Below are 27,625 nucleotides of genomic sequence, written 5' to 3' on the forward strand. Positions count from 1 at the left end.
CCTCCATAGCACAATTCTCTGCAACAGACAGAGGGTAAACCCGGGCCCCTAGGAGGAATGGCTCCGGGTTGCAGGTCTATGGCACAACCGCAAGACCGGTGAGGAGGCAACGTACCGGCACGCACCTTGTCAAAAACGTCTAGGAACTCTTGGTACTCCTCTGGCAATTGAGATACCGAAGAAGTGCACAAGACTAATTGGTTTCTGAAGACAAGTGGAAATACATTGCGGAGACTAAGACAAAATTTTGGACCTGCGCCTGTCGAGACTGGGATTGTGCTTTTGGAGCCAGGGATAACTCAGAACAACCGGAAAATGTGGAGAGCTTATCACCTGGAACTGGAGGATTTCAAAATGGAGAGCCCCAACAGCCATGGATAACGGAGCAGTTTCGTAAGTAACGAGTGCGGGCTGAAGGGGCCTGCCATCAATGGTCTCAATAGCAAGTGGAACAGACCGAGGCAAAACAGGAAAGGAGTGATTTGATACAAAAGCAGTGTCAATTAAATAGCCCGCAGCACCAGAGTCAACAAGAGCCTGGGTGACTATGGAGTAGTCCACCCTGAAAAGGACAACCGTGACCAAAGGTTTCTCCTTTAGCGGTTCTGGGGACGAGATTAAACCACCCAAGGTCTGCCCCTGACAGAACCTTAGGTGTGAGCGTTCCCTGGCCGTGTAGGACAAGACTTCAAAAGGTGGCCCTGTAACCCACAATAGAGTCAGAGCCACTCCCTCCTCCTAAAGACCCTCTCCGCCGCAGAGAGACGCGTGAATTCCAACTGCATCGGTTCAGCAGTACCTGGTTACTCGGGACCAGGAGGCATGGGAGGAGAGGGCCTCTCACTTAGTCTGATGTCAATTAGGATCAAAAAAGACACCAATGCCTCAAGATCTTCTGGTAAATCTCTGGCAGCAACTTCGTCTTTAATAGCATCAGAGAGCCCATGAAAGAAGGCGGCAACAAGGCTTCATTGTTCCAACCTACCTCTGCGGCAAGCGTACGGAACTCAATGGCATACTGAGCAACAGATCTTGTACCTTGCTGAATGCACATGAGTTGTTAAGCAGCAGAGGAGGAGCGAGCTGGAACATCAAAATACCCTTCAAAAGGAGGCCACAAATTCAGAGTAATTTGAAATAACAGGTTTATTAGTCCCCCACAAGGGATTAGCCCAGGCAAGAGCTGTGTCAGAGAGTAATGAGATGAGAAATCCCACCTTAGCTCTGTCAAAGGGAAACGCCTGAGGTAACATCTCAAAGTAAATGCCCAGCTGGTTCAAAAACCCTCTGCACTGATTAGGAGCACCTCCATAACGCTGAGGTAGAGGTGGAGAAACAGACATGCTCCTGGGTAGGACTAGGCGCAGCAGCGGAAACAGGAGCAGCCTTGACTTGCGGGACACTTCGGTCCAAATGTGCAGTGCGAGTCAGCAGGGTTTGCAGGGCTAGTGCAAATTGATCCAAGCAGTGATCCTGTTCATCCATCCTGGAAATTATGGCAGGTAAAGGTGGATTATTAGCACCATTAGGATTCATGGCCCTTGAGCAATGTCAGGATGCCAGGAATCAGACTAAGACGAGAAGTGCAAAAATAATCACACCTTTATTAATAGCAAAAAATAATAAAAACTCCACAAGACAAATAAGCCAGGAATCAAAACCAGAGCTGGTAGTCAGACGATCAGAGTCAGGAGCCAAAGCGAGTAGTCAGACGAGCCGGAATCAGGAACAAGGAGAACAGCAGAGTCAGGAAAAAGCCAGGGATCAGGAACCAGGAGGGACGTCAGACAGCCAGGTAATACACAGGAGCTCTCACAAACAGGTCTGAGACAATGCAAGGGAAAAGCATACTGTACAGAGGCCCTTTAAGTAATGACATCACAATTCTGAGACTGCATCCTGTCTCACACGGATGATGTACACCAGTCTGGCCATAAAAGGAAGTGCAGGACTCACTGTGTCATTAGAAAGAAAATGTATTTAACAAAAGCTCTTTAATGCCCTGTAAGTGTCTCCCAGTGACACAAACATAATGAAGACTAGTGTGAATGTGGTAATGTTTGCTATAAATTAAGTCCCCCTAGATATAATGTACCATGTCAAATGTACCTGCTAATAGCCTGTGAGGTATGTGAATGCCAGTGTGATCACTTACCTGACAAGAACCCACTCCATTGCGCTTACCAGCTGCAGAAGAGACTGCTTCCAGTAGATAGTCTATCCAGTGCTGAGCACATTACAGCAGAGGATCTATTTGTGGAGTATATCAACGACTCAACATCAGGAGGCTAAGGGACAAGTCCCAGCAACACCTGTCCCACTCTTAACTAGCTCCTTTACTGGGAGTAATTCTGTCACTACCCAATACTCCGAACTCTGTTGTGTCTCTCAAATGCAGCGCTCTGAAGGGGAAAATGGATCTTAAATCAGTTTGAGGACCGCACTTAATTACAAATTTGGAGCAATTTTTCACCTTCCTCATGGGAGGCAAAGATAAGACTGGCATACCAGTAAGGTGGGAGGGATGAAGTGCTCTTGTATGTTTTGAGAATCTTTGCCTTCTCCTAGCGTCCAGGAGTGGTATCCCAGGAGTAATGAGAAACGATAGTGCAGACTTCACAGTGACTGAACTCACTAAATTCTATAAGAAAAAGGGTGGGGAGAGAAATAAACAAGAAAACACAAGGGGCCAATATATACTCTCAATTTGCATCACATACAAATTAAACTAAAATGGTTTTACTACAATTTAACTTGTTTTTGCCAATAGTTTAATATATATTTTTCAGTCAGTTAAATAAGTGAATTTTGAGCAAACGTCACTAGCATACAGCTGGTGATATAATTCAGTGATACCAGTCTGTTTAAAATGCTTACAGTATGACATAAAAATTGTGAGAGTTTCAGGCATACCCTGGGAATTTGCCTGTTCAGCCCAGGGGAGTCATGTCCCTCCCACTTTCTGAAGCGGTTTTATTTTACAATGGAAAAAAACATACTTTATACTTACGGAAAAATTGTTTTCTTTTTGGCAGTGAGAGTCCACAAATTAATTCATTACCTATGGGAAAAAAATCACCTGGCCACCGAGAGGAGGCAAAGACACCCCAAGCAAAGCATTGCATATCCCTCCCACTTCCCCTACACTCTCAGTATTTAAATCCGAGGATAAGCAAATGTAGAGAGATAAAAGGGGTACAGAGGTGAAATAAGATTGCCACCACTTCATAACTTCACGCACAAGCTGTGGAGGACACTAAATGAATAGGGAGGGAAAGGGAGGGAAGGCAGTCTTAAGAACTAGACAAAAACATAAAATCTGTAAAATTTTGAGAAAGTATGCAACGATGACCAAGTAGCAGCCTTACATATGTGTTCCACTGAATCCTCATTCTTGAATGTGCCATAATTCAAGATGGAGGATGTTAGAATATATGCCAAGCGAATTAGGCTTCTTAGCCAGGAAAGGGGTAACAGCAGAGGCTTTCTGATCTTTGCACTTACTTGAGTAAAGGACAAATAAGGCAGATGAATGACCAAATTCATTGGAAGCATGAAGATAGAACTTCAAAGCACTAACTACATCCAAATTATGCAATAGCTTCTCCTTAGCAGAAGGCTTGAGACAGAGAGACAAAACAAAAATCTCTTGATTAATATTATGAGTTAAAACAACCTTAGGTAAAAACCACATTTGTTCTCAGTACGGCCTTATCCAAAAAAAAACACTAGATAATGCAGGTCATATTGAAGAGCAGACCATTCAGACACCATTCTGGCAGAAGAAATAGCTAACAGAAATATTCCAAGTAAGAATTGAATCTTAAGAAGAGCACCAATCTCTGCCAACCTCCATGAAACAAGGCAAATAACTACTGGGATGGTAGGGGAAGTGGGAAAGATATGTAATGCTTTGCTTGGGGTGTCTGATTCCTTCTGGTGGCCACTTGAAGTATTTCACATAGGTAATGAATGAATTTGTGAAATCTCACTATTAGAAAAAAAAAAACAAAGTGCAATGTAAGTTGTAAAAGATGCAAAGAAATATGGAAAATATGTTCCTAATTTGCTAAAGTAACACAGAAACTTTCAAAATATAATCAGAATTTGAGAGATCACTGCTGACTCTAAAACTAAATGTTTTAAAATAGAAAGTTCAAATCTTAAAAGTAATAATAATACCGAAAGGACCCAATCTAAAGTGTTAAGTAATTTTAAAATACAAAGCACAAAGTGTAAGTGTAACAAAACTCTCATATCATGCAGAAATGCAGGGAACACCCCTAAGACAAGCATAGCAACATTTGCTTATCTAAAATCTTGTGAGATATCTCGCAGTGCTGGAAGCTTCTATTCTCTTATTTTAGCATTCAACAAGTTCAGCCCCTGTGAATCTGCAATGCAATTTCTCTCCAAGCAGGATCATTTTTTATCATCAGGCACTATTGTGTGATGTATGATTACTTATTTTATCCTCCACACTTTAACGCTTTTTGTATCTTGACTGTGCCTCATATCATAAGTTGCTCTAATTGACATTTACATTCATTGGGATTAGGTTGTGTGTTTGTGTTTTTTTTCCTTTAAGTGAATGTCAAGTTTGATGAATCAGTGCCCGTTTTTTTAAAATCCTATTAAAAACAGCGGCACTTTCATTCATCAAACTTTACATTTCACTTGTTTTGTTAAAATACTTACCTTTTAATCTTGAAAGCCGCTCCAGTAAAATACTTTCTGAAAAAAGCCAAACTGTGGAATAATAATACATAACTACTGTTTAAATGTATTTTAATTATTGTCGTACTCCTAAATGCACAATTATGTAGGTTTTATGGGATTTTATGGATATTTAGGCATGTTCTTGCACTAGAAGAAAAAAACAAAAGAGCCCATATATTTTTAAAATGCAAAAACAAAACTATTCACATTTATTCTTACCAATATCTTGATTTTCGTTTTTCACCTTACTTTCATTATTCCCTTTGCTTTTTGTATTTTTATTTATTGCATAGCCCTTTTCCAGAAGCCATTTTTTCAAGTTTATTCCTGAAAACAGAAACAACACTAATTTCTGATACATAGTAATGAGCTGGTAAAAGCACACCAGGGTGACCAACACGATTATACATACATACATATAAACATACACAAACATCAATGCAGTTGACACACTACAGCTGTCATGAGCGCTTCCGTTCATCGCCGTGTCGCCGCGGCTCCCGGAACTCCTCTGTGTCTCTGACGTCATGTTGCTTAGCAACATGACGCTTTCTCTCTCACCCCTCTGATGACGGTTACGCTCCTGCCCTTTAAATCTCGGCGGGAGATCTGAATCTGGGCCCGTTTGTTTGTTTCCCTGGATTGTGAGTTCCATATCAGTTTTGTTCTTCTGTGTACCGACTTCTGCCTGCCTGACCAAGCCTTTTGCCTAATCCCTACTTGCTGATATTTGGACATTGACTTCTGCCTGCCTGACCTTGCCTGTAGCTATTACCCTTTTGCTGATACTTGGATGCCGACTTCTGCTTGCCTGACCCTGTCTTTTGCCTATACCTTTTGCTGATATTTTGATGCCGACTTCTGCCTGCCTGACCTTGCTTTGGCCTTTACCTTTAAACCTATTCTGTTTGTTATACACCTGCTTAAAAGGGACATTTACTTTTACAAGCTGCAAAAGAGAACTTTGCCTTTCTGTTTGTTATAAACCTGCTTAAAGGGACATTATACTTTTACAAGCTGCAAAAGAGAACTTTGCCTTTCTGTTTGTTATACACCTGCTTAAAAGGGACATTTACTTTTACAAGCTGCAAAAGAGAACTTTGCCTTTCTGTTTATTATAAACCTGCTTAAAGGGACATTATACTTTTACAAGCTGCAAAAGAGAACTTTGCCATTCTGTTTGTTATACACCTGCTTAAAAGGGACATTTACTTTTACAAGCTGCAAAAGAGAACTTTGCCTTTCTGTTTGTTATAAACCTGCTTAAAGGGACATTATACTTTTACAAGCTGCAAAAGAGAACTTTTCCTTTGTTTTACAAGCCTGCTAAAGAGGACCTTTTTCAGAAGCTTCAAGTAAGAGCATTTCCTTTTTGTTCTTTGTACTACTTAAAGGGACATTTTAACCTTTGTGGCTTTCCTGCATTCTGGAACAATATTCATTTTTGTTATCTTCTAATCTGCTTCCTGAGTGGGTCACGTCCTGGATATTTCTCAGTGTGCTAGCGTGTGCTTTCAATTCACGCCAGCAGTTGGGTTACATCCCGGATTGATTCCAGAGCGGCTGACAACAGCGGAACTAAGTTCAAGCAAGAATTAGATTTCTAATCAAATTAATGTATCTGACACTTAAAACCTTTGCTTATTTGCATTTTATTTTATTTTTATGTCGCTTTATAGTTTTCCTACAGTTGATGCTCTCTGAAAAAATTATCTTACAAGTGAATTTTAAGGACATTTTGGTGCCTCCATTAAAAAGTGGACAAGGTGGAAGAATGTTGCAACATTCTTAAGAATGTGGTTTCACTATAAAAAAAACAGAATTTATGCTTACCTGATAAATTACTTTCTCTTGCGGTGTATCCAGTAAACGGATTCATCCTTTACTTGTGGGATATTCTCATTCCCTACAGGAAGTGGCAAAGAGAGCACACAGCAAAGCTGTCCATATAGCTCCCCCTCTAGCTCCACCCCCCAGTCATTCGACCAAAGGTTAGAAAGAAAAAGGAGAAACCATAGGGTGCAGTGGTGACTGTAGTTTAAACAAAAAATTTTTACCCGACTTAAATGTCAGGGCGGGCCATGGACTGAATACACCGCAAGAGAAAGTAATTTACCAGGTAAGCATAAATTCTGTTTTCTCTTGCAAGGTGTATCCAGTCCATGGATTCATCCTTTACTTGTGGGATACCAATACCAAAGCTTTAGGACACGGATGAAGGGAGGGAACAAGACAGGTACCTTAAACGGAAGGAACCACTGCTTGCAAAACCTCTTTCCCAAATATAGCCTCCGAAGAAGCAAAAGTATCGAATTTATAAAATTTGGCAAAAGTATGCAGTGAAGACCAAGTCGCTGCCTTACAAATCTGTTCAACAGAAGCCTCCTTTTTGAAAGCCCATGTGGAAGCCACTGCTCTGGTAGAATGAACAGTAATTCTTTCAGGAGGCTGCTGGCCAGCAGTCTCATAGGCCAAACGGATGATGCTTTTCAGCCAAAAGGAAAGAGAGGTAGCAGTCGCTTTCTGACCTCTCCTCTTACCAGAATAGATAACAAACAAAGAAGATGTTTGTCTGAAATCCTTCGTTGCTTGTAAATAGAACTTTAAAGTATGAACTACATCAAGATTGTGTAATAGACGTTCCTTCTTCGAAGATGGATTAGGACACAGAGAAGGAACAACTATTTCCTGGTTAATATTCTTGTTAGAAACAACTTTAGGAAGAAAACCAGGCTTGGTACGCAAAACATAATTTATGTAAGAACTTACCTGATAAATTCATTTCTTTCATATTAACAAGAGTCCATGAGCTAGTGACGTATGGGATATACATTCCTACCAGGAGGGGCAAAGTTTCCCAAACCTTAAAATGCCTATAAATACACCCCTCACCACACCCACAAATCAGTTTAACGAATAGCCAAGAAGTGGGGTGATAAGAAAAAAAGTGCGAAGCATATAAAATAAGGAATTGGAATAATTGTGCTTTATACAAAAAAATCATAACCACCACAAAAAAGGGTGGGCCTCATGGACTCTTGTTAATATGAAAGAAATGAATTTATCAGGTAAGTTCTTACATAAATTATGTTTTCTTTCATGTAATTAACAAGAGTCCATGAGCTAGTGACGTATGGGATAATGACTACCCAAGATGTGGATCTTTCCACACAAGAGTCACTAGAGAGGGAGGGATAAAATAAAGACAGCCAATTCCTGCTGAAAATAATCCACACCCAAAATAAAGTTTAACGAAAAACATAAGCAGAAGATTCAAACTGAAACCGCTGCCTGAAGAACTTTTCTACCAAAAACTGCTTCAGAAGAAGAAAATACATCAAAATGGTAGAATTTAGTAAAAGTATGCAAAGAGGACCAAGTTGCTGCTTTGCAGATCTGGTCAACCGAAGCTTCATTCCTAAACGCCCAGGAAGTAGATACTGACCTAGTAGAATGAGCTGTAATTCTCTGAGGTGGAATTTTACCCGACTCAACATAGGCAAGATGAATTAAAGATTTCAACCAAGATGCCAAAGAAATGGCAGAAGCTTTCTGGCCTTTCCTAGAACCGGAAAAGATAACAAATAGACTAGAAGTCTTACGGAAAGATTTCGTAGCTTCAACATAATATTTCAAAGCTCTAACAACATCCAAAGAATGCAACGATTTCTCCTTAGAATTCTTAGGATTAGGACATAATGAAGGAACCACAATTTCTCTACTAATGTTGTTGGAATTCACAACTTTAGGTAAAAATTCAAAAGAAGTTCGCAACACCGCCTTATCCTGATGAAAAATCAGAAAAGGAGACTCACAAGAAAGAGCAGATAATTCAGAAACTCTTCTAGCAGAAGAGATGGCCAAAAGGAACAAAACTTTCCAAGAAAGTAATTTAATGTCCAATGAATGCATAGGTTCAAACGGAGGAGCTTGAAGAGCTCCCAGAACCAAATTCAAACTCCAAGGAGGAGAAATTGACTTAATGACAGGTTTTATACGAACCAAAGCTTGTACAAAACAATGAATATCAGGAAGAATAGCAATCTTTCTGTGAAAAAGAACAGAAAGAGCGGAGATTTGTCCTTTCAAAGAACTTGCGGACAAACCCTTATCTAAACCATCCTGAAGAAACTGTAAAATTCTCGGTATTCTAAAAGAATGCCAAGAAAAATGATGAGAAAGACACCAAGAAATATAAGTCTTCCAGACTCTATAATATATCTCTCGAGATACAGATTTACGAGCCTGTAACATAGTATTAATCACGGAGTCAGAGAAACCTCTTTGACCAAGAATCAAGCGTTCAATCTCCATACCTTTAAATTTAAGGATTTCAGATCCGGATGGAAAAAAGGACCTTGCGACAGAAGGTCTGGTCTTAACGGAAGAGTCCATGGTTGGCAAGATGCCATCCGGACAAGATCCGCATACCAAAACCTGTGAGGCCATGCAGGAGCTATTAGCAGAACAAACGAGCATTCCCTCAGAATCTTGGAGATTACTCTTGGAAGAAGAACTAGAGGCGGAAAGATATAGGCAGGATGATACTTCCAAGGAAGTGATAATGCATCCACTGCCTCCGCCTGAGGATCCCGGGATCTGGACAGATACCTGGGAAGTTTCTTGTTTAGATGAGAGGCCATCAGATCTATCTCTGGGAGCCCCCACATTTGAACAATCTGAAGAAATACCTCTGGGTGAAGAGACCATTCGCCCGGATGCAACGTTTGGCGACTGAGATAATCCGCTTCCCAATTGTCTACACCTGGGATATGAACCGCAGAGATTAGACAGGAGCTGGATTCCGCCCAAACCAAAATTCGAGATACTTCTTTCATAGCCAGAGGACTGTGAGTCCCTCCTTGATGATTGATGTATGCCACAGTTGTGACATTGTCTGTCTGAAAACAAATGAACGATTCTCTCTTCAGAAGAGGCCAAAACTGAAGAGCTCTGAAAATTGCACGGAGTTCCAAAATATTGATCGGTAATCTCACCTCCTGAGATTCCCAAACTCCTTGTGCCGTCAGAGATCCCCACACAGCTCCCCAACCTGTGAGACTTGCATCTGTTGAAATTACAGTCCAGGTCGGAAGAACAAAAGAAGCCCCCTGAATTAAACGATGGTGATCTGTCCACCACGTTAGAGAGTGTCGAACAATCGGTTTTAAAGATATTAATTGATATATCTTCGTGTAATCCCTGCACCATTGGTTCAGCATACAGAGCTGAAGAGGTCGCATGTGAAAACGAGCAAAGGGGATCGCGTCCGATGCAGCAGTCATAAGACCTAGAATTTCCATGCATAAGGCTACCGAAGGGAATGATTGAGACTGAAGGTTTCGACAAGCTGTAATCAATTTTAGACGTCTCTTGTCTGTTAAAGACAGAGTCATGGACACTGAAACTATCTGGAAACCCAGAAAGGTTACCCTTGTTTGAGGAATCAAAGAACTTTTTGGTAAATTGATCCTCCAACCATGATCTTGAAGAAACAACACAAGTCGATTCGTATGAGACTCTGCTAAATGTAAAGACTGAGCAAGTACCAAGATATCGTCCAAATAAGGAAATACCACAATACCCTGTTCTCTGATTACAGACAGAAGGGCACCGAGAATCTTTGTGAAAATTCTTGGAGCTGTAGCAAGGCCAAACGGTAGAGCCACAAATTGGTAATGCTTGTCTAGAAAAGAGAATCTCAGGAACTGATAATGATCTGGATGAATCGGAATATGCAGATATGCATCCTGTAAATCTATTGTGGACATATAATTCCCTTGCTGAACAAAAGGCAATATAGTCCTCACAGTTATCATCTTGAACGTTGGTATCCTTACATAACGATTCAATAATTTTAGATCCAGAACTGGTCTGAAGGAATTCTCCTTCTTTGGTACAATGAAGAGATTTGAATAAAACCCCATCCCCTGTTCCGGAACTGGAACTGGCATAATTACTCCAGCCAACTCTAGATCTGAAACACAATTCAGAAATGCTTGAGCTTTCACTGGATTTACTGGGACACGGGAAAGAAAAAATCTCTTTGCAGGAGGTCTCATCTTGAAACCAATTCTGTACCCTTCTGAAACAATGTTCTGAATCCAAAGATTGTGAACAGAATTGATCCAAATTTCTTTGAAAAAACGTAACCTGCCCCCTACCAGCTGAACTGGAATGAGGGCCGTACCTTCATGTGAACTTAGAAGCAGGCTTTGCCTTTCTAGCAGGCTTGGATTTATTCCAGACTGGAGATGGTTTCCAAACTGAAACTGCTCCTGAGGACGAAGGATCAGGCTTTTGTTCTTTGTTGAAACGAAAGGAACGAAAACGATTGTTAGCCCTGTTTTTACCTTTAGATTTTTTATCCTGTGGTAAAAAAGTTCCTTTCCCACCAGTAACAGTTGAAATAATAGAATCCAACTGAGAACCAAATAATTTGTTTCCCTGGAAAGAAATGGAAAGTAGAGTTGATTTAGAAGCCATATCAGCATTCCAAGTCTTAAGCCATAAAGCTCTTCTGGCTAAGATAGCCAGAGACATAAACCTAACATCAACTCTAATAATATCAAAAATGGCATCACAGATAAAATTATTAGCATGCTGAAGAAGAAGAATAATATCATGAGAATCACGATTTGTTACTTGTTGCGCTAGAGTTTCCAACCAAAAAGTTGAAGCTGCAGCAACATCAGCCAATGATATAGCAGGTCTAAGAAGATTACCTGAACACAGATAAGCTTTTCTTAGAAAAGATTCAATTTTTCTATCTAAAGGATCCTTAAACGAGGTACCATCTGACGTAGGAATGGTAGTACGTTTAGCAAGGGTAGAAATAGCCCCATCAACTTTAGGGATTTTGTCCCAAAATTCTAACCTGTCAGGCGGAACAGGATATAATTGCTTAAAACGTTTAGAAGGAGTAAATGAATTACCCAATTTATCCCATTCTTTGGAAATTACTGCAGAAATAGCATTAGGAACAGGAAAAACTTCTGGAATAACCGCAGGAGCTTTAAAAACCTTATCCAAACGTATAGAATTAGTATCAAGAGGACTAGAATCCTCTATTTCTAAAGCAATTAGTACTTCTTTAAGTAAAGAGCGAATAAATTCCATCTTAAATAAATATGAAGATTTATCAGCATCAATCTCTGAGATAGAATCCTCTGAACCAGAAGAGTCCAAAGAATCAGAATGATGGTGTTCATTTAAAAATTCATCTGTAGAGAGAGAAGATTTAAAAGACTTTTTACGTTTACTAGAAGGAGAAATAACAGACAAAGCCTTCTTTATGGATTCAGAAACAAAATCTCTTATGTTATCAGGAACATTCTGCACCTTAGATGTTGAGGGAACTGCAACAGGCAATGGTACATTACTAAAGGAAATATTATCTGCTTTAACAAGTTTGTCATGACAATTATTACAAACAACAGCTGGAGGAATAGCTACCAAAAGTTTACAGCAGATACACTTAGCTTTGGTAGATCCAGCAGGCAGTGATTTTCCTGTAGTATCTTCTGGCTCAGATGCAACGTGAGACATCTTGCAATATGTAAGAGAAAAAACAACATATAAAGCAAAATAGATCAAATTCCTTATAAGACAGTTTCAGGAATGGGAAAGAATGCCAAATATCAAGCTTCTAGCAACCAGAAGCAAATGAAAAATGAGACTGAAATAATGTGGAGACAAAAGCGACGCCCATATTTTTTAGCGCCAAATAAGACGCCCACATTATTTGGCGCCTAAATGCTTTTGGCGCCAAAAATGACGCCACATCCGGAACGCCGACATTTTTGGCGCAAAATAACGTCAAAAAATGACGCAACTTCCGGCGACACGTATGACGCCGGAAACGGAAAAGAATTTTTGCGCCAAAAAAGTCCGCGCCAAGAATGACGCAATAAAATGAAGCATTTTCAGCCCCCGCGAGCCTAACAGCCCACAGGGAAAAAAGTCAAATTTTTGAGGTAAGAAAAATATGATAATTCAATGCATAATCCCAAATATGAAACTGACTGTCTGAAAATAAGGAAAGCTGAACATTCTGAGTCAAGGCAAATAAATGTTTGAATACATATATTTAGAACTTTATAAATAAAGTGCCCAACCATAGCTTAGAGTGTCACAGAAAATAAGACTTACTTACCCCAGGACACTCATCTACATGTTTGTAGAAAGCCAAACCAGTACTGAAACGAGAATCAGTAGAGGTAATGGTAAATATAAGAGTATATCGTCGATCTGAAAAGGGAGGTAAGAGATGAATCTCTACGACCGATAACAGAGAACCTTATGAAATAGACCCCGTAGAAGGAGATCACTGCATTCAATAGGCAATACTCTCTTCACATCCCTCTGACATTCACTGCACGCTGAGAGGAAAACCGGGCTCCAACTTGCTGCGGAGCGCATATCAACGTAGAATCTAGCACAAACTTACTTCACCACCTCCCTTGGAGGCAAAGTTTGTAAAACTGATTTGTGGGTGTGGTGAGGGGTGTATTTATAGGCATTTTAAGGTTTGGGAAACTTTGCCCCTCCTGGTAGGAATGTATATCCCATACGTCACTAGCTCATGGACTCTTGTTAATTACATGAAAGAAAACTACCTTATCTGCGTGGAACACCAGGTACGGTGAATCACACTGTAAGGCAGATAATTCTGAAACTCTTCTAGCAGAAGTGATAGCTATCAAAAACAAAACTTTCCAAGATAACAACTTAATGTCTATGGAATGTAAAGGTTCAAACGGAACCCCTTGAAGAACTGAAAGAACTAGATTCAAACTCCATGGCGGAGCCACAGGTTTATAGACAGGCTTGATTCTGACTAAAGCCTGAACAAACGCTTGAAAGTCTGGTACCTCTGCCAGACGCTTGTGTAACAGGATAGACAAAGCAGATATTTGTCCTTTTAAGGAACTAGCTGACAATCCTTTCTCCAATCCATCTTGGAGAAAAGACAATATCCTGGGAATCCTAATCTTACTCCATGAGTAACCCTTGGATTCAGAAAGGAGCGCCAAATCTTGGCGAGGTCTGGTGCGGTATAGGTGTGAAAATATGGTATTCTGTCTGAGAAATTGTATAGCGCTATAGCTCAGCTACAATTATGGTAGTTGTGCTGTATAGATGTGTAGGTTTTGATATCTAGATATAAGATCTAAGAGTGGCACAGTTGATACATAAAAGCATTTAATACATATTAAACATATAAAACAAGGGTGTCGTTTAAAATATATTTTAACAGAACGGCAAGAAATAATGTGTAAAAACACATAAATATCTATAAAAACACGCGTGTTTTGCTTTTTAGCTGTATGTATAATGTCTCATAAAATTCGTCTCATATATAGTTGTGTTGGCATAAATCTGAAAATAATAAACAATAAAAAATAATAAAAAACAATGAAAAGTAAATAATGTCCAATAATCCCTTCTCAAAGTTAAGAGATATATAAAAAAAAGGTTAAGTAGTGTCCAAAAATCCCTTCTCAAAGTTAAGAGATATAAATAGATTTTCACATGTGTATCCAAAAAATAAACTGTCCAAATTTAAGTGTTGTCCAAAAACGTGGTATAAATGAATAGTGCAAATCCAGCAGATTCAAAAGTTCTATTAAAAAAGCTTTGCAAAAAACATTTCAAAGAGACATTTAAAAAACATCAAAATGAAGGTAGAAAAAAAGGTCTATCAAAATATGGTGACAAAGAATAATCCGTGAAGTCAATCCAAAATAGTGATAAAAATAGTGATAAAAATAAGTCCAAAAAAGATGTAAAATATCCAAAAGATAAAAAACAAAAAATAAATGATTAGTATGTGCACAAACTAGTGAGAGTGATCCCAAAAAGGGGGCTTATGTGGAGGGGTTATGTTTCCATGTAGAAAAATTATTTGCTGTATAAAAAGAAAAAAGAAAAAATAAAAATAAGCAAAAATACAAAAATATAAATAAAAATAATCCTAGGGAATCTTCAAACCCTGAAAATAAAAGATAATAACAATAGTGTAATACTGTATTATAATTCAACAATCAAGGAATAAATAGCTCACCATAGCTCTGTCAACGCGTTTCGGCCCTCAAGAGAGGCCTTTATCAAGACTATAGTATGGTGTGGGTGAGCTGAAGACTTTATACCTTTCTCTAACCAATCAAATTGCATTGAAATTGCGCCAAATTTTTGCGCCAAATTTTTGCGCCAAAATTTCGCGCCAAAAATGTGGTACTGGAAGTGTTGAGCCGGAAGTGCTCATCTGTATAAAAAAAAAAAAAAAAAAGTTCACATTTGTCTCTGTATCATTTAGATAAGGCTTTTATTTAGAGTTTGTCTATGTCTATGTTTATTAAACATTGTCTATGTTGTTCCTAATGTGTTTATTCGTGTTATGTGCCTTAGTAGTTAGCTGTGGGGTCAAATGTTATGGTTTGCCGGTGTTTTTTTTTTTTTTTTTTTTTTTAACCGGAAATGGCCGCTGAGATGTAAACATCCGGTTAAGCTATATCGGATGTTATGGGTGAGGCGGAAGTGGTATTTACTCTGTACCAATCAGATCCGGAGGGGCAGAAAGCAGTTATCCCACATGTAGAGCCAGTTTTACAACTTGGCATGAAATATATGACAAAATACCGGTACGTTTCTGAACCGGAAGTAGCCGGAAAAAGTAAGATACTTTAACATCCGGTAAGATTGAGCCGGATGTTGCACCTTACCGGTCATGGTTAAACCGGAAGTGGTGTGTATCCTAGCCTATTCAAATTCAAAGGGACAAAAAGTGTTAACCTTGGTATTTGTCTAGTGAACAAAATCAATGTAGGAATCACGATACAGAGAGTGTATATTGTAAAATACACAGTTTATATATATTGGAAAATATATATATATATCGAAAAATACATAATCTAATAAATAGAGATCTAAAAACCTTAAAGGAACTTTTGGAAACTTTCTAAAAAACTTTTTAGGATAAAAATATAAAAGATATGTAGTATAAAGAAAAACTTTTTTACAATGCATCTATGATTGGTTAGAAAATCTATAGAAGGAGTACATTTGTATCAACCTGTATTTTCTTTTTGTCATGTGCAATATTGGGTATTGGAAGTCTTATTTTCTATCTAAATGTGCCTGGTATAAAAATTAGTTAACCATGTGCGCACTATGATAGGAGTTTTTTGAAATCTGATGTGGATATGAAGGAAACTTGTCTCATACAAGTATATGAATGTATTTATGTAGATTGTGAGATCAATGGGTACTTTTATCGATCTAATTGATTAGTTGTCTTTTGGGGAATTGTGAATTTAAATTTGTTATGAGGTGTAATCATGTTGTTGGTATTGGGATTATGTTACCTCTATACACATTTTAAATTGTGTTTATATTCTTATGAAGAGTCAGGCTTCGGTTACTTTCTAACTTATTCTGTTAGATATTTCCCAGATGGAGAGGTTGCTAAGTCAAGTGTCTCTTATGCTGTTGACATATTATGGGATCATATCTTGTTAATATTATTGGCATCTCATATGCTGTTGACATATTAGGGGATCATATCTTGTTAATGTTATTGGCATCTATATAGTCTCTCTGTATGTGTAATAAGGTTTGTTGGAACTCATCTTATGGCTATTTGAGTAGAGCAATAAAAATAAAGATGATTAGATTGGCTTTAGAGATCCTAATATAGATCTTTGTGTGGATCTATGCAGGACATCTTCATTAGATATATTTTGTTCTTGTCGTGTCATATATTGACCTCGTTATGTTTTCTTTATTGTTTTCCTTCTGTATGAGGGCAGCAGTGTTTTCCGAATAGATATTCAGAAGTCAAATTTATGTGTGTTTCAAGCTTAAAAGATGTGAGAGGTCTTCCTTGTTGTTCAGACCCTTCGGGTAGAGACAATCCAGCTCAAATATCCATCTGGATTCCGCGATTAGGAGCTTCTTTTCATAGTTGCCTCCCCTCCAATTAGGCTTTACTATCTGGATACCATAGAAGTTTAGATCCTTGATGTTTCCTTTGTGTTTAATAGAAAAGTGTCTATACAGTGCGGTGTCTGTGCTGCCATGTTCAATCTGTAGCACATGTTCCCGTATTCTGTCTTTTAGGCATCTCGAGGTTTGTCCGACGTATTGTAGTCCACATTTGCATTGTATTATGTAAATTACCCCCTTGCTGCTGCATCTGATCAGATCCTTTATTTCATGTTTGATACTGGAGTTGTGCGGTGAAAAGTTTTTGATTTTCAAGCCTCTCTTACACGCCTTGCAGCTCGGGCATGGGAAAAAACCTTTTATGGGTTTCCCGGATATATCTCTCGTCTGAGGTGTTGTTGGGCGTGGAATGCTAGGAGATAGAATGTTCTTAAGGTTATCTGATTTTCTATAGATAAATTTCGGTCTGTTGATGAGTGTTTCGCCAATTGTGTCGTCATCCTTCAGTAGATGCCAGTGCTTTTCTATTATTTTCTCGATGGTTCTCCTGTTTTCGCTGTACTGCGTGATAAAGGCAACCTCTATGGAGTCGGTGTTCATGTCTCTCCTAATTCTCTTGTCTTTATACTTGAGAAGTTCCTTGCGATCCTTTTGCCTGACTTCTTCTATATCTTTGTGGAGTTTTTCCTCTTCATATCCTCTCTCAAGAAAGCGTTTTTTCAGTTCTTCCGCCTGGGTTTCCCATAAAATGGGGTCCGAACAGTTCTTTTTCAATCTTAGTAACTGTCCCTTTGGTATATTCTCCTTCCATTTGAAATGATGGCAGCTGTCCCTGTGGACATAGTTGTTACAATCCACAGGTTTAAAAAATGTTGAAGTCTGAAGTTTCCCATTTTTGATGGTAATTTTTAGATCGAGGAATGTGATTTCCTTGTCACTGATCTCGTAGGTAAATTTCAGGTTGTTGGTGTTGTTATTCATAACCCTTATAGTGTGTTCTAAATCTTCTTTGGAGCCTTTCCATATCAGGAGGATGTCATCTATGTACCTGTAGTAGGAGACTAGGTCCGCGCCGGCTGGGCACGACTCCCAAAATATGTGTTCCCATTTGCCCATGTAAAGGTTCGCATAGCTCGGCGCGAACCTAGTCCCCATGGCGGTGCCGCACAGCTGTCTATAAAATTTCCCATCGTGGTGGAAATAGTTGTGCGTTAGAATATAGTTAATCCCTTCCAGAATGAATGTCTTCTGTAGTGCCGGCACTGTGTGGTCCTTCTTGAGAAAGTACTCTACAGCTTCTCGACCTCCTTTGTGTGGTATGCAGGTATATAGGGAGGTGACGTCACAGGTGGCAAGTAGGTAGTTCTCTTTCCATTCTGTATTCTCCAGACTGTTCAGAATCTGTGTGGAATCTCTCACGTACGATGGTAGTTGTGTCACATATTTCTGTAAGTTCTTATCTAGATATTCAGACAGATTACTGGTTAGAGACCCTATGCCGGATATGATGGGTCTTCCCGGAGGGTTGTGGAGGGTCTTATGGATTTTCGGGAGGTAGTAGAAGACGGGAGTGATGGGATGCTCCACGCTTATGTATCTGAATTCTTTATGGTTCAGTATTTTGTTGTTATGTGCCTCTCCTAGAATCCTGTCCATTTCCTTCTTGAAACCATCTGTGGGGTTGTTCCTCATAATTTCGTAGGTCTTGGTGTCTGACAAGATTCGTCTGCATTCTGTGTAGTAGTCTTCTTTATCCAGGACTACTATGCCGCCCCCCTTGTCGGCGGGTTTGATCACTAAGTTTCTGTTCTTTTCCAGTGCTTTGATGGTTAGCATCTGGCTCTTAGATAGATTTTGTTTGTGTTTCATTAGTTGATTCTGACTGATTTTCTTCAAGTCGTTGCATACCATCGTCTCAAAGATTTCGATGGCGTTGCCCTTGCTGGATGTAGGGTAGAAGGATGAATTGGGTTTTAAGTCAGTGTGTTGGTATGAATCTGTGGGTCTATTGTCATATTCGAGAGGTGACTTCATAAAATGCCGTTTCAGTGTTAGCTTTCTTGTGAATTGTTTGATGTTGACAAATGTGTCAAATTTGTTGAGGCCTTTGGATGTGGCAAAGGAGAGGCCGTAGCTTAAAATAGATTTTTCTTTGTCCGTTAGAGTAATAGAGCTGAGGTTGTATATTCCCTTGGTATTCACTTCATTCTCTGGACTGTTTGTATGTTCTTTCTCAATTTTGCCATTTATTCTCCTTCCGCCCCTCTTTCCTCTGTGCTTATTCTTTTTTCCATAGGGTGTTGGAATTCGTCTGTGTTGGAATTCTTCCTCTTTATGGAGGTTCTTTCTAGTTCTTTGGTCGTCAATTGGTGATTCACTAAAAAATGACTGGAATTGGAGGCTGTGGGAACGTCATTGTGGTTGACGTTAGAAATAATGTTAGTGGATGTAGGGTTTAACTGTCTTTGGTCGACTTGTTTGTTTGCCCGGTTTTCTTTGTTGTCACTTGGCTTCGACCTGTTGGTGTTGGGTGTATTTCTATACCCTTGATGTTCCATTCTGAAGTTATGTTCCATCCTATTGTGATAGGAATTGTGGGAGTAGTTGGTGTGGTTGGGCTGAAATTTATTCTCGTAAGTTCTATTTGGTGTGTGCATTTGCTCCTCATATCCAAAGTTGTGTTGTCTCCTGTAATGTTGTTGGTCATAGTCCCTTCTGTAGTATGGTCTATCATAGTTTCTCCATCTTGGATATTGGTTTCTTCTATATGTGAATTTTTCATTGAAATTCCACCTTGGAGAGTTGAAACCTTCCTTAAACTGATGTGGTCTTTGGGAATGATGGTAGTCCGATTCCTTGTGAAGAAAAGGATCCTCTTTTCGGTTATTCCTGTGATTCATTACTCCATTTGGACGATAGTGGTATCCCCATTGACCCTCATTGCCATATGCTTGGTTGCGTCTTTCCGGGTTCCACCTCTGGTAGTTGTTATATTGTCTTTGTCCATATTCATTGTTTTTATCTTTTGGGGTATGTGGTTCATATTCATAAGTATGTTCCCCTCTATTGTGGAATCTCGGTTTTTGTCTGTTCTTTTTGTAGGAAACTGTTGTCCATTCTTCTTCGTTAGCTGATGGTCTTTGGTTCGAGTTATCGGGGCAAGGGGTTTCCATGTTGTTGTCCTCAAAGGTGTTGTTTTCATTAGTGTCCTTGTTTCTGATGAGGTTTAGTTCTCTGTTCAATTTCTTACTTTTTTTGTTTGTGATGTCCTCTCTAATTTTCGATATTTTCTTATCTAGGTGTTCTTTTTTCTCTAGAATCTCTGTGGTTTCTATTAATTGGCCTTCTGGTCCAATCAGATCATCTTCATTTGTTTTTATCTCTATATCTACCTGTTTCAGGATAGATTCTCTATGTTCGATGATGGCTTCCATGAGGGACTTTGATGCTGTGATAAGTATGTTACCCCATTTGTTAATAAACTCTGGGTTATCTGATTGAAATGCACATTCTTTTTTGATTAGCAGCCCTTTCGGGATGATGTTTAATTCTAGACATTTCCTTAAGAATATAATTTCAGCCTTATATTTCACTTCTTGAATTAGCAGCCTCTCTAAATTTTTGAATATGGATGTGTAATCGATTCGCCCTGTTCCCTCCTGATTTATAGACATCGATGTGTCATTAATCTCTAGGGTGATTTCTTTCCTTAATGATTTAGTGAAATTCATTATTATTATGGTTATGGGATGACACTCGTGTTACCCTTTCTGCAGCTGAAAGATATGTGGGGAAGATTAGATGATAGATTCAATGTTTTCTTACAGCGCTGAAAGTGTGGACCTATAGCTCCTGTCTATAGTGGGTCCCCAGGTGCCCACTTTTAGAAAATATGTGTCAAAACGTGGTTTAGAAAGGAGCGCCAAATCTTGGCGAGGTCTGGTGCGGTATAGGTGTGAAAATATGGTATTCTGTCTGAGAAATTGTATAGCGCTATAGCTCAGCTACAATTATGGTAGTTGTGCTGTATAGATGTGTAGGTTTTGATATCTAGATATAAGATCTAAGAGTGGCACAGTTGATACATAAAAGCATTTAATACATATTAAACATATAAAACAAGGGTGTCGTTTAAAATATATTTTAACAGAACGGCAAGAAATAATGTGTAAAAACACATAAACACATAAATATCTATAAAAACACGCGTGTTTTGCTTTTTAGCTGTATGTATAATGTCTCATAAAATTCGTCTCATATATAGTTGTGTTGGCATAAATCTGAAAATAATAAACAATAAAAAATAATAAAAAACAATGAAAAGTAAATAATGTCCAATAATCCCTTCTCAAGGTTAAGAGATATATAAAAAAGGTTAAGTAGTGTCCAAAAATCCCTTCTCAAAGTTAAGAGATATAAATAGATTTTCACATGTGTATCCAAAAAATAAACTGTCCAAATTTAAGTGTTGTCCAAAAACGTGGTATAAATGAATAGTGCAAATCCAGCAGATTCAAAAGTTCTATTAAAAAAGCTTTGCAAAAAACATTTCAAAGAGACATTTAAAAAACATCAAAATGAAGGTAGAAAAAACATAATTTATGCTTACCTGATAAATTCCTTTCTTCTGTTGTGTGATCAGTCCACGGGTCATCATTACTTCTGGGATATTATCTGCTCCCCTACAGGAAGTGCAAGAGGATTCACCCAGCAGAGTTGCTATATAGCTCCTCCCCTCTACGTCACCTCCAGTCATTCGACCAAAGACCAACGAGAAAGGAGAAGCCAAGGGTGTAGTGGTGACTGAATTATAATTTAAAAAATATTTACCTGCCTTAAAAAACAGGGCGGGCCGTGGACTGATCACACAACAGAAGAAAGGAATTTATCAGGTAAGCATAAATTATGTTTTCTTCTGTTATGTGTGATCAGTCCACGGGTCATCATTACTTCTGGGATACCAATACCAAAGCAAAAGTACACGGATGACGGGAGGGATAGGCAGGCTCATTATACAGAAGGAACCACTGCCTGAAGAACCTTTCTCCCAAAAATAGCCTCCGAAGAAGCAAAAGTGTCAAATTTGTAAAATTTGGAAAAAGTATGAAGCGAAGACCAAGTTGCAGCCTTGCAAATCTGTTCAACAGAGGCCTCATTCTTAAAGGCCCAAGTGGAAGCCACAGCTCTAGTGGAATGAGCTGTAATTCTTTCAGGAGGCTGCTGTCCAGCAGTCTCATAGGCTAAACGTATTATGCTACGAAGCCAAAAAGAGAGAGAGGTAGCAGAAGCTTTTTGACCTCTCCTCTGTCCAGAATAAACGACAAACAGGGAAGAAGTTTGGCGAAAATCTTTAGTTGCCTGCAAGTAGAACTTGAGGGCACGAACTACATCCAGATTGTGTAGAAGACGTTCCTTCTTTGAAGAAGGATTTGGACACAAGGATGGAACAACAATCTCTTGATTGATATTCCTGTTAGAAACAACCTTAGGTAAGAACCCAGGTTTAGTACGCAGAACTACCTTGTCTGAGTGAAAGATCAGATAAGGAGAATCACAATGTAGGGCTGATAACTCAGAGACTCTTCGAGCCGAGGAAATAGCCATTAAAAATAGAACTTTCCAAGATAACAATTTTATATCAATGGAATGAAGGGGTTCAAACGGAACACCCTGTAAAACGTTAAGAACTAAGTTTAAACTCCATGGCGGAGCAACAGTTTTAAACACAGGCTTGATCCTAGCTAAAGCCTGACAAAAGGCCTGGATGTCTGAATTTTCTGACAGACGCCTGTGTAACAAGATGGACAGAGCTGAGATCTGTCCCTTTAATGAGCTAGCCGATAAACCCTTTTCTAAACCTTCTTGTAGAAAAGACAATATCCTAGGAATCCTAACCTTACTCCAGGAGTAATCTTTGGATTCACACCAGTATAGGTATTTACGCCATATTTTATGGTAAATCTTTCTGGTAACAGGCTTCCTAGCCTGTATCAGGGTATCAATAACCGACTCAGAAAAACCACGTTTTGATAAAATCAAGCGTTCAATTTCCAAGCAGTCAGCTTCAGAGAAGTTAGACTTTGATGTTTGAATGGACCCTGAATCAGAAGGTCCTGTCTTAGAGGTAGAGACCAAGGCGGACAGGATGACATGTCCACTAGATCTGCATACCAGGTCCTGCGCGGCCATGCAGGCGCTATTAGAATCACTGATGCTCTCTCCTGTTTGATTTTGGCAATCAATCGAGGAAGCAGCGGGAAGGGTGGAAACACATAAGCCATCCTGAAGTTCCAAGGTGCTGTCAAAGCATCTATCAGAACCGCTCCCGGATCCCTGGATCTGGATCCGTAGCGAGGAAGTTTGGCGTTCTGGCGAGACGCCATGAGATCTATCTCTGGTTTGCCCCAACGTCGAAGTATTTGGGCAAAGACCTCCGGATGAAGTTCCCACTCCCCCGGATGAAGAGTCTGGCGACTCAAGAAATCCGCCTCCCAGTTCTCCACTCCCGGGATGTGGATTGCTGACAGGTGGCAAGAGTGAGACTCTGCCCAGCAAATTATCTTTGATACTTCTATCATTGCTAGGGAGCTTCTTGTCCCTCCCTGATGGTTGATGTAAGCTACAGTCGTGATGTTGTCCGACTGAAACCTGATGAACCCCCGAGTCTTTAACTGGGGCCAAGCTAGAAGGGCATTGAGAACTGCTCTCAATTCCAGAATGTTTATTGGCAGGAGACTTTCCTCCTGACTCCATTGTCCCTGAGCCTTCAGAGAATTCCAGACAGCGCCCCAACCTAGAAGGCTGGCGTCTGTTGTTACGATTGTCCAGTCCGGCCTGCTGAACGGCATCCCCCTGGACAGATGTGGCCGAGAAAGCCACCATAGAAGAGAGTTTCTGGTCTCTTGATCCAGATTCAGAGTGGGGGACAAATCTGAGTAATCCCCATTCCACTGACTCAGCATGCACAATTGCAGCGGTCTGAGATGTAGGCGTGCAAAGGGTACTATGTCCATTGCTGCTACCATTAAGCCGATCACCTCCATGCATTGAGCTACTGACGGGAGTTGAATGGAATGAAGGACACGGCATACATTTAGAAGCTTTGTTAATCTGTCTTCTGTCAGATAAATCTTCATTTCTACAGAATCTATAAGAGTCCCCAAGAATGGAACTCTTGTGAGAGGCAAGAGAGAACTCTTCTTTTCGTTCACTTTCCATCCATGCGACCTTAGAAATGCCAGAACTAACTCTGTATGAGACTTGGCAGTTTGAAAGCTTGAAGCTTGTATCAGAATGTCGTCTAGGTACGGAGCTACCGAAATTCCTCGCGGTCTCAGAACCGCTAGAAGGGCACCCAGAACCTTTGTGAAGATTCTTGGAGCCGTAGCCAATCCGAATGGAAGGGCTACAAACTGGTAATGCCTGTCTAAAAAGGCAAACCTTAGATACCGGTAATGATCTTTGTGAATCGGTATGTGAAGGTAAGCATCCTTTAAATCCACTGTGGTCATGTATTGACCCTTTTGGATCATGGGTAAGATTGTCCGAATAGTTTCCATTTTGAACGATGGAACTCTTAGGAATTTGTTTAGGATCTTTAAATCCAAGATTGGCCTGAAAGTTCCCTCTTTTTTGGGAACCACAAACAGGTTTGAGTAAAACCCTTGTCCTTGTTCTGACCGCGGAACCGGATGGATCACTCCCATTAATAATAGATCTTGTACACAGCGTAGAAACGCGTCTTTCTTTATTTGGTTTGTTGACAACCTTGACAGATGAAATCTCCCTCTTGGGGGAGATAATTTGAAGTCTAGAAGGTATCCCTGAGATATGATCTCTAGCGCCCAGGGATCCTGGACATCTCTTGCCCAAGCCTGGGCGAAGAGAGGGAGTCTGCCCCCCACTAGATCCGGTCCCGGATCGGGGGCCCTCGGTTCATGCTGTCTTAGGGGCAGCAGCAGGTTTTCTGGCCTGCTTGCCCTTATTCCAGGACTGGTTAGGTTTCCAGCCTTGTCTGTAACGAGCAACAGCTCCTTCCTGTTTTGGTGCAGTGGAAGTTGATGCTGCACCTGCTTTGAAATTCCGAAAGGGACGAAAATTAGACTGTCTAGCCTTAGCTTTGGCTTTGTCTTGAGGTAGAGCGTGGCCCTTACCTCCTGTAATGTCAGCGATAATTTCTTTCAAACCGGGCCCAAATAAAGTTTGCCCCTTGAAAGGTATATTAAGTAATTTGGACTTAGAAGTTACATCAGCCGACCAGGATTTTAGCCACAGCGCCCTACGTGCCTGAATGGCGAATCCTGAATTCTTAGCCGTAAGTTTGGTTAAATGTACTACGGCCTCCGAAATGAATGAATTAGCTAGTTTAAGGACTCTAAGCCTGTCCGTAATGTCGTCCAGCGTAGCGGAACTAAGGTTCTCTTCCAGAGACTCAATCCAAAATGCTGCCGCAGCCGTAATCGGCGCGATGCATGCAAGGGGTTGCAATATAAAACCTTGTTGAACAAACATTTTCTTAAGGTAACCCTCTAATTTTTTATCCATAGGATCTGAAAAAGCACAGCTATCCTCCACCGGGATAGTGGTGCGCTTAGCTAAAGTAGAAACTGCTCCCTCCACCTTAGGGACCGTTTGCCATAAGTCCCGTGTGGTGGCGTCTATTGGAAACATCTTTCTAAATATTGGAGGGGGTGAGAACGGCACACCGGGTCTATCCCACTCCTTAGTAACAATTTCAGTTAATCTCTTAGGTATAGGAAAAACGTCAGTACTCGCCGGTACCGCAAAGTATTTATCCAACCTACACATTTTCTCTGGTATTGCAACAGTGTTACAATCGTTAAGAGCCGCTAAGACCTCCCCTAGTAATACACGGAGGTTTTCCAATTTAAATTTAAAATTTGAAATATCTGAATCCAATCTGCTTGGATCAGAACCGTCACCTACAGAATGAAGCTCTCCGTCCTCATGCTCTGCAAGCTGTGACGCAGTATCAGACATGGCCCTAGAATTATCAGCGCACTCTGTTCTCACCCCAGAGTGATCACGCTTGCCTCTTAGTTCTGGTAACTTAGCCAAAACTTCAGTCATAACAGTAGCCATATCTTGTAATGTTATTTGTAATGGCTGCCCAGATGTACCAGGCGCCATAATATCACGCACCTCCCGGGCGGGAGACGCAGGTACTGACACGTGAGGCGAGTTAGACGGCATAACTCTCCCCTCGCTGTTTGGTGAAATTTGTTCAATTTGTACAGATTGGCTTTTATTTAAAGTAGCATCAATACAGTTAGTACATAAATTTCTATTGGGCTCCACCTTGGCATTAGAACAAATGACACAGGTATCTTCCTCTGAATCAGACATGTTTAACACACTAGCAATAAACATGCAACTTGGTTACAATCTTATTTAACAAAAAACGTACTGTGCCTCAAAGAAGCACTAAACGATTAAATGACAGTTGAAATAATGAACTGAAAAAACAGTTATAGCATCACTCTTTAAAAACAACACAACTTGTTAGCAAAGGTTTGTTCCCATTAGTAAAGAACACTAATTAAATTTTAAACATAAAAATCACAGAGCAACGTTTTAAAACACAGTCACTACATAAGTCTCACAGCTCTGCTGAGAGAATCTACCTCCCTTCAAAGAAGTTTGAAGACCCCTGAGTTCTGTTAGAGATGAACCGGATCATGCAGAAAATACAAGAGTAACTGACTGGAAATTTTTGATGCGTAGCAAAGAGCGCCAAAAACGGCCCCTCCCCCCACACACAGCAGTGAGAGAGAAACGAAACTGTCATAATCAAAACAAGCAAACTGCCAAGTGGAAAAAACAGAATTTATGTTTACCTGATAAATTACTTTCTCCAACGGTGTGTCCGGTCCACGGCGTCATCCTTACTTGTGGGATATTCTCCTCCCCAACAGGAAATGGCAAAGAGCCCAGCAAAGCTGGTCACATGATCCCTCCTAGGCTCCGCCTACCCCAGTCATTCGACCGACGTTAAGGAGGAATATTTGCATAGGAGAAACCATATGGTACCGTGGTGACTGTAGTTAAAGAAAATAAATCATCAGACCTGATTAAAAAAAACCAGGGCGGGCCGTGGACCGGACACACCGTTGGAGAAAGTAATTTATCAGGTAAACATAAATTCTGTTTTCTCCAACATAGGTGTGTCCGGTCCACGGCGTCATCCTTACTTGTGGGAACCAATACCAAAGCTTTAGGACACGGATGAAGGGAGGGAGCAAATCAGGTCACCTAAATGGAAGGCACCACGGCTTGCAAAACCTTTCTCCCAAAAATAGCCTCAGAAGAAGCAAAAGTATCAAACTTGTAAAATTTGGTAAAAGTGTGCAGTGAAGACCAAGTCGCTGCCCTACATATCTGATCAACAGAAGCCTCGTTCTTGAAGGCCCATGTGGAAGCCACAGCCCTAGTGGAATGAGCTGTGATTCTTTCAGGAGGCTGCCGTCCGGCAGTCTCGTAAGCTAATCTGATGATGCTTTTAATCCAAAAAGAGAGAGAGGTAGAAGTTGCTTTTTGACCTCTCCTTTTACCAGAATAAACAACAAACAAGGAAGATGTTTGTCTAAAATCCTTTGTAGCATCTAAATAGAATTTTAGAGCGCGAACAACATCCAAATTGTGCAACAAACGTTCCTTCTTTGAAACTGGTTTCGGACACAGAGAAGGTACGATAATCTCCTGGTTAATGTTTTTGTTAGAAACAACTTTTGGAAGAAAACCAGGTTTAGTACGTAAAACCACCTTATCTGCATGGAACACCAGATAAGGAGGAGAACACTGCAGAGCAGATAATTCTGAAACTCTTCTAGCAGAAGAGATTGCAACTAAAAACAAAACTTTCCAAGATAATAACTTAATATCAACGGAATGTAAGGGTTCAAACGGAACCCCCTGAAGAACTGAAAGAACTAAATTGAGA

At 40.1% G+C, this 27,625-nt stretch overlaps 1 protein-coding gene across 1 annotated transcript in view; it reads right to left on the reverse strand.

Moving 5' to 3' along the window:
* Nucleotides 1-27,625, reverse strand: part of TDRD1 (tudor domain containing 1) — an 881,429-nt gene that overhangs the window by 615,479 nt on the left and 238,325 nt on the right. Inside the window, exon 8 of the mRNA XM_053692993.1 lies at nucleotides 4,939-5,046. Within this exon, the coding sequence (XP_053548968.1) occupies nucleotides 4,939-5,046 (108 nt within the window). The remainder of the gene's footprint in view (nucleotides 1-4,938; nucleotides 5,047-27,625) is intronic.

Source organism: Bombina bombina, chromosome 9, assembly GCF_027579735.1.
Source record: "Bombina bombina isolate aBomBom1 chromosome 9, aBomBom1.pri, whole genome shotgun sequence".
NCBI classification, from domain to species: domain Eukaryota; kingdom Metazoa; phylum Chordata; class Amphibia; order Anura; family Bombinatoridae; genus Bombina; species Bombina bombina.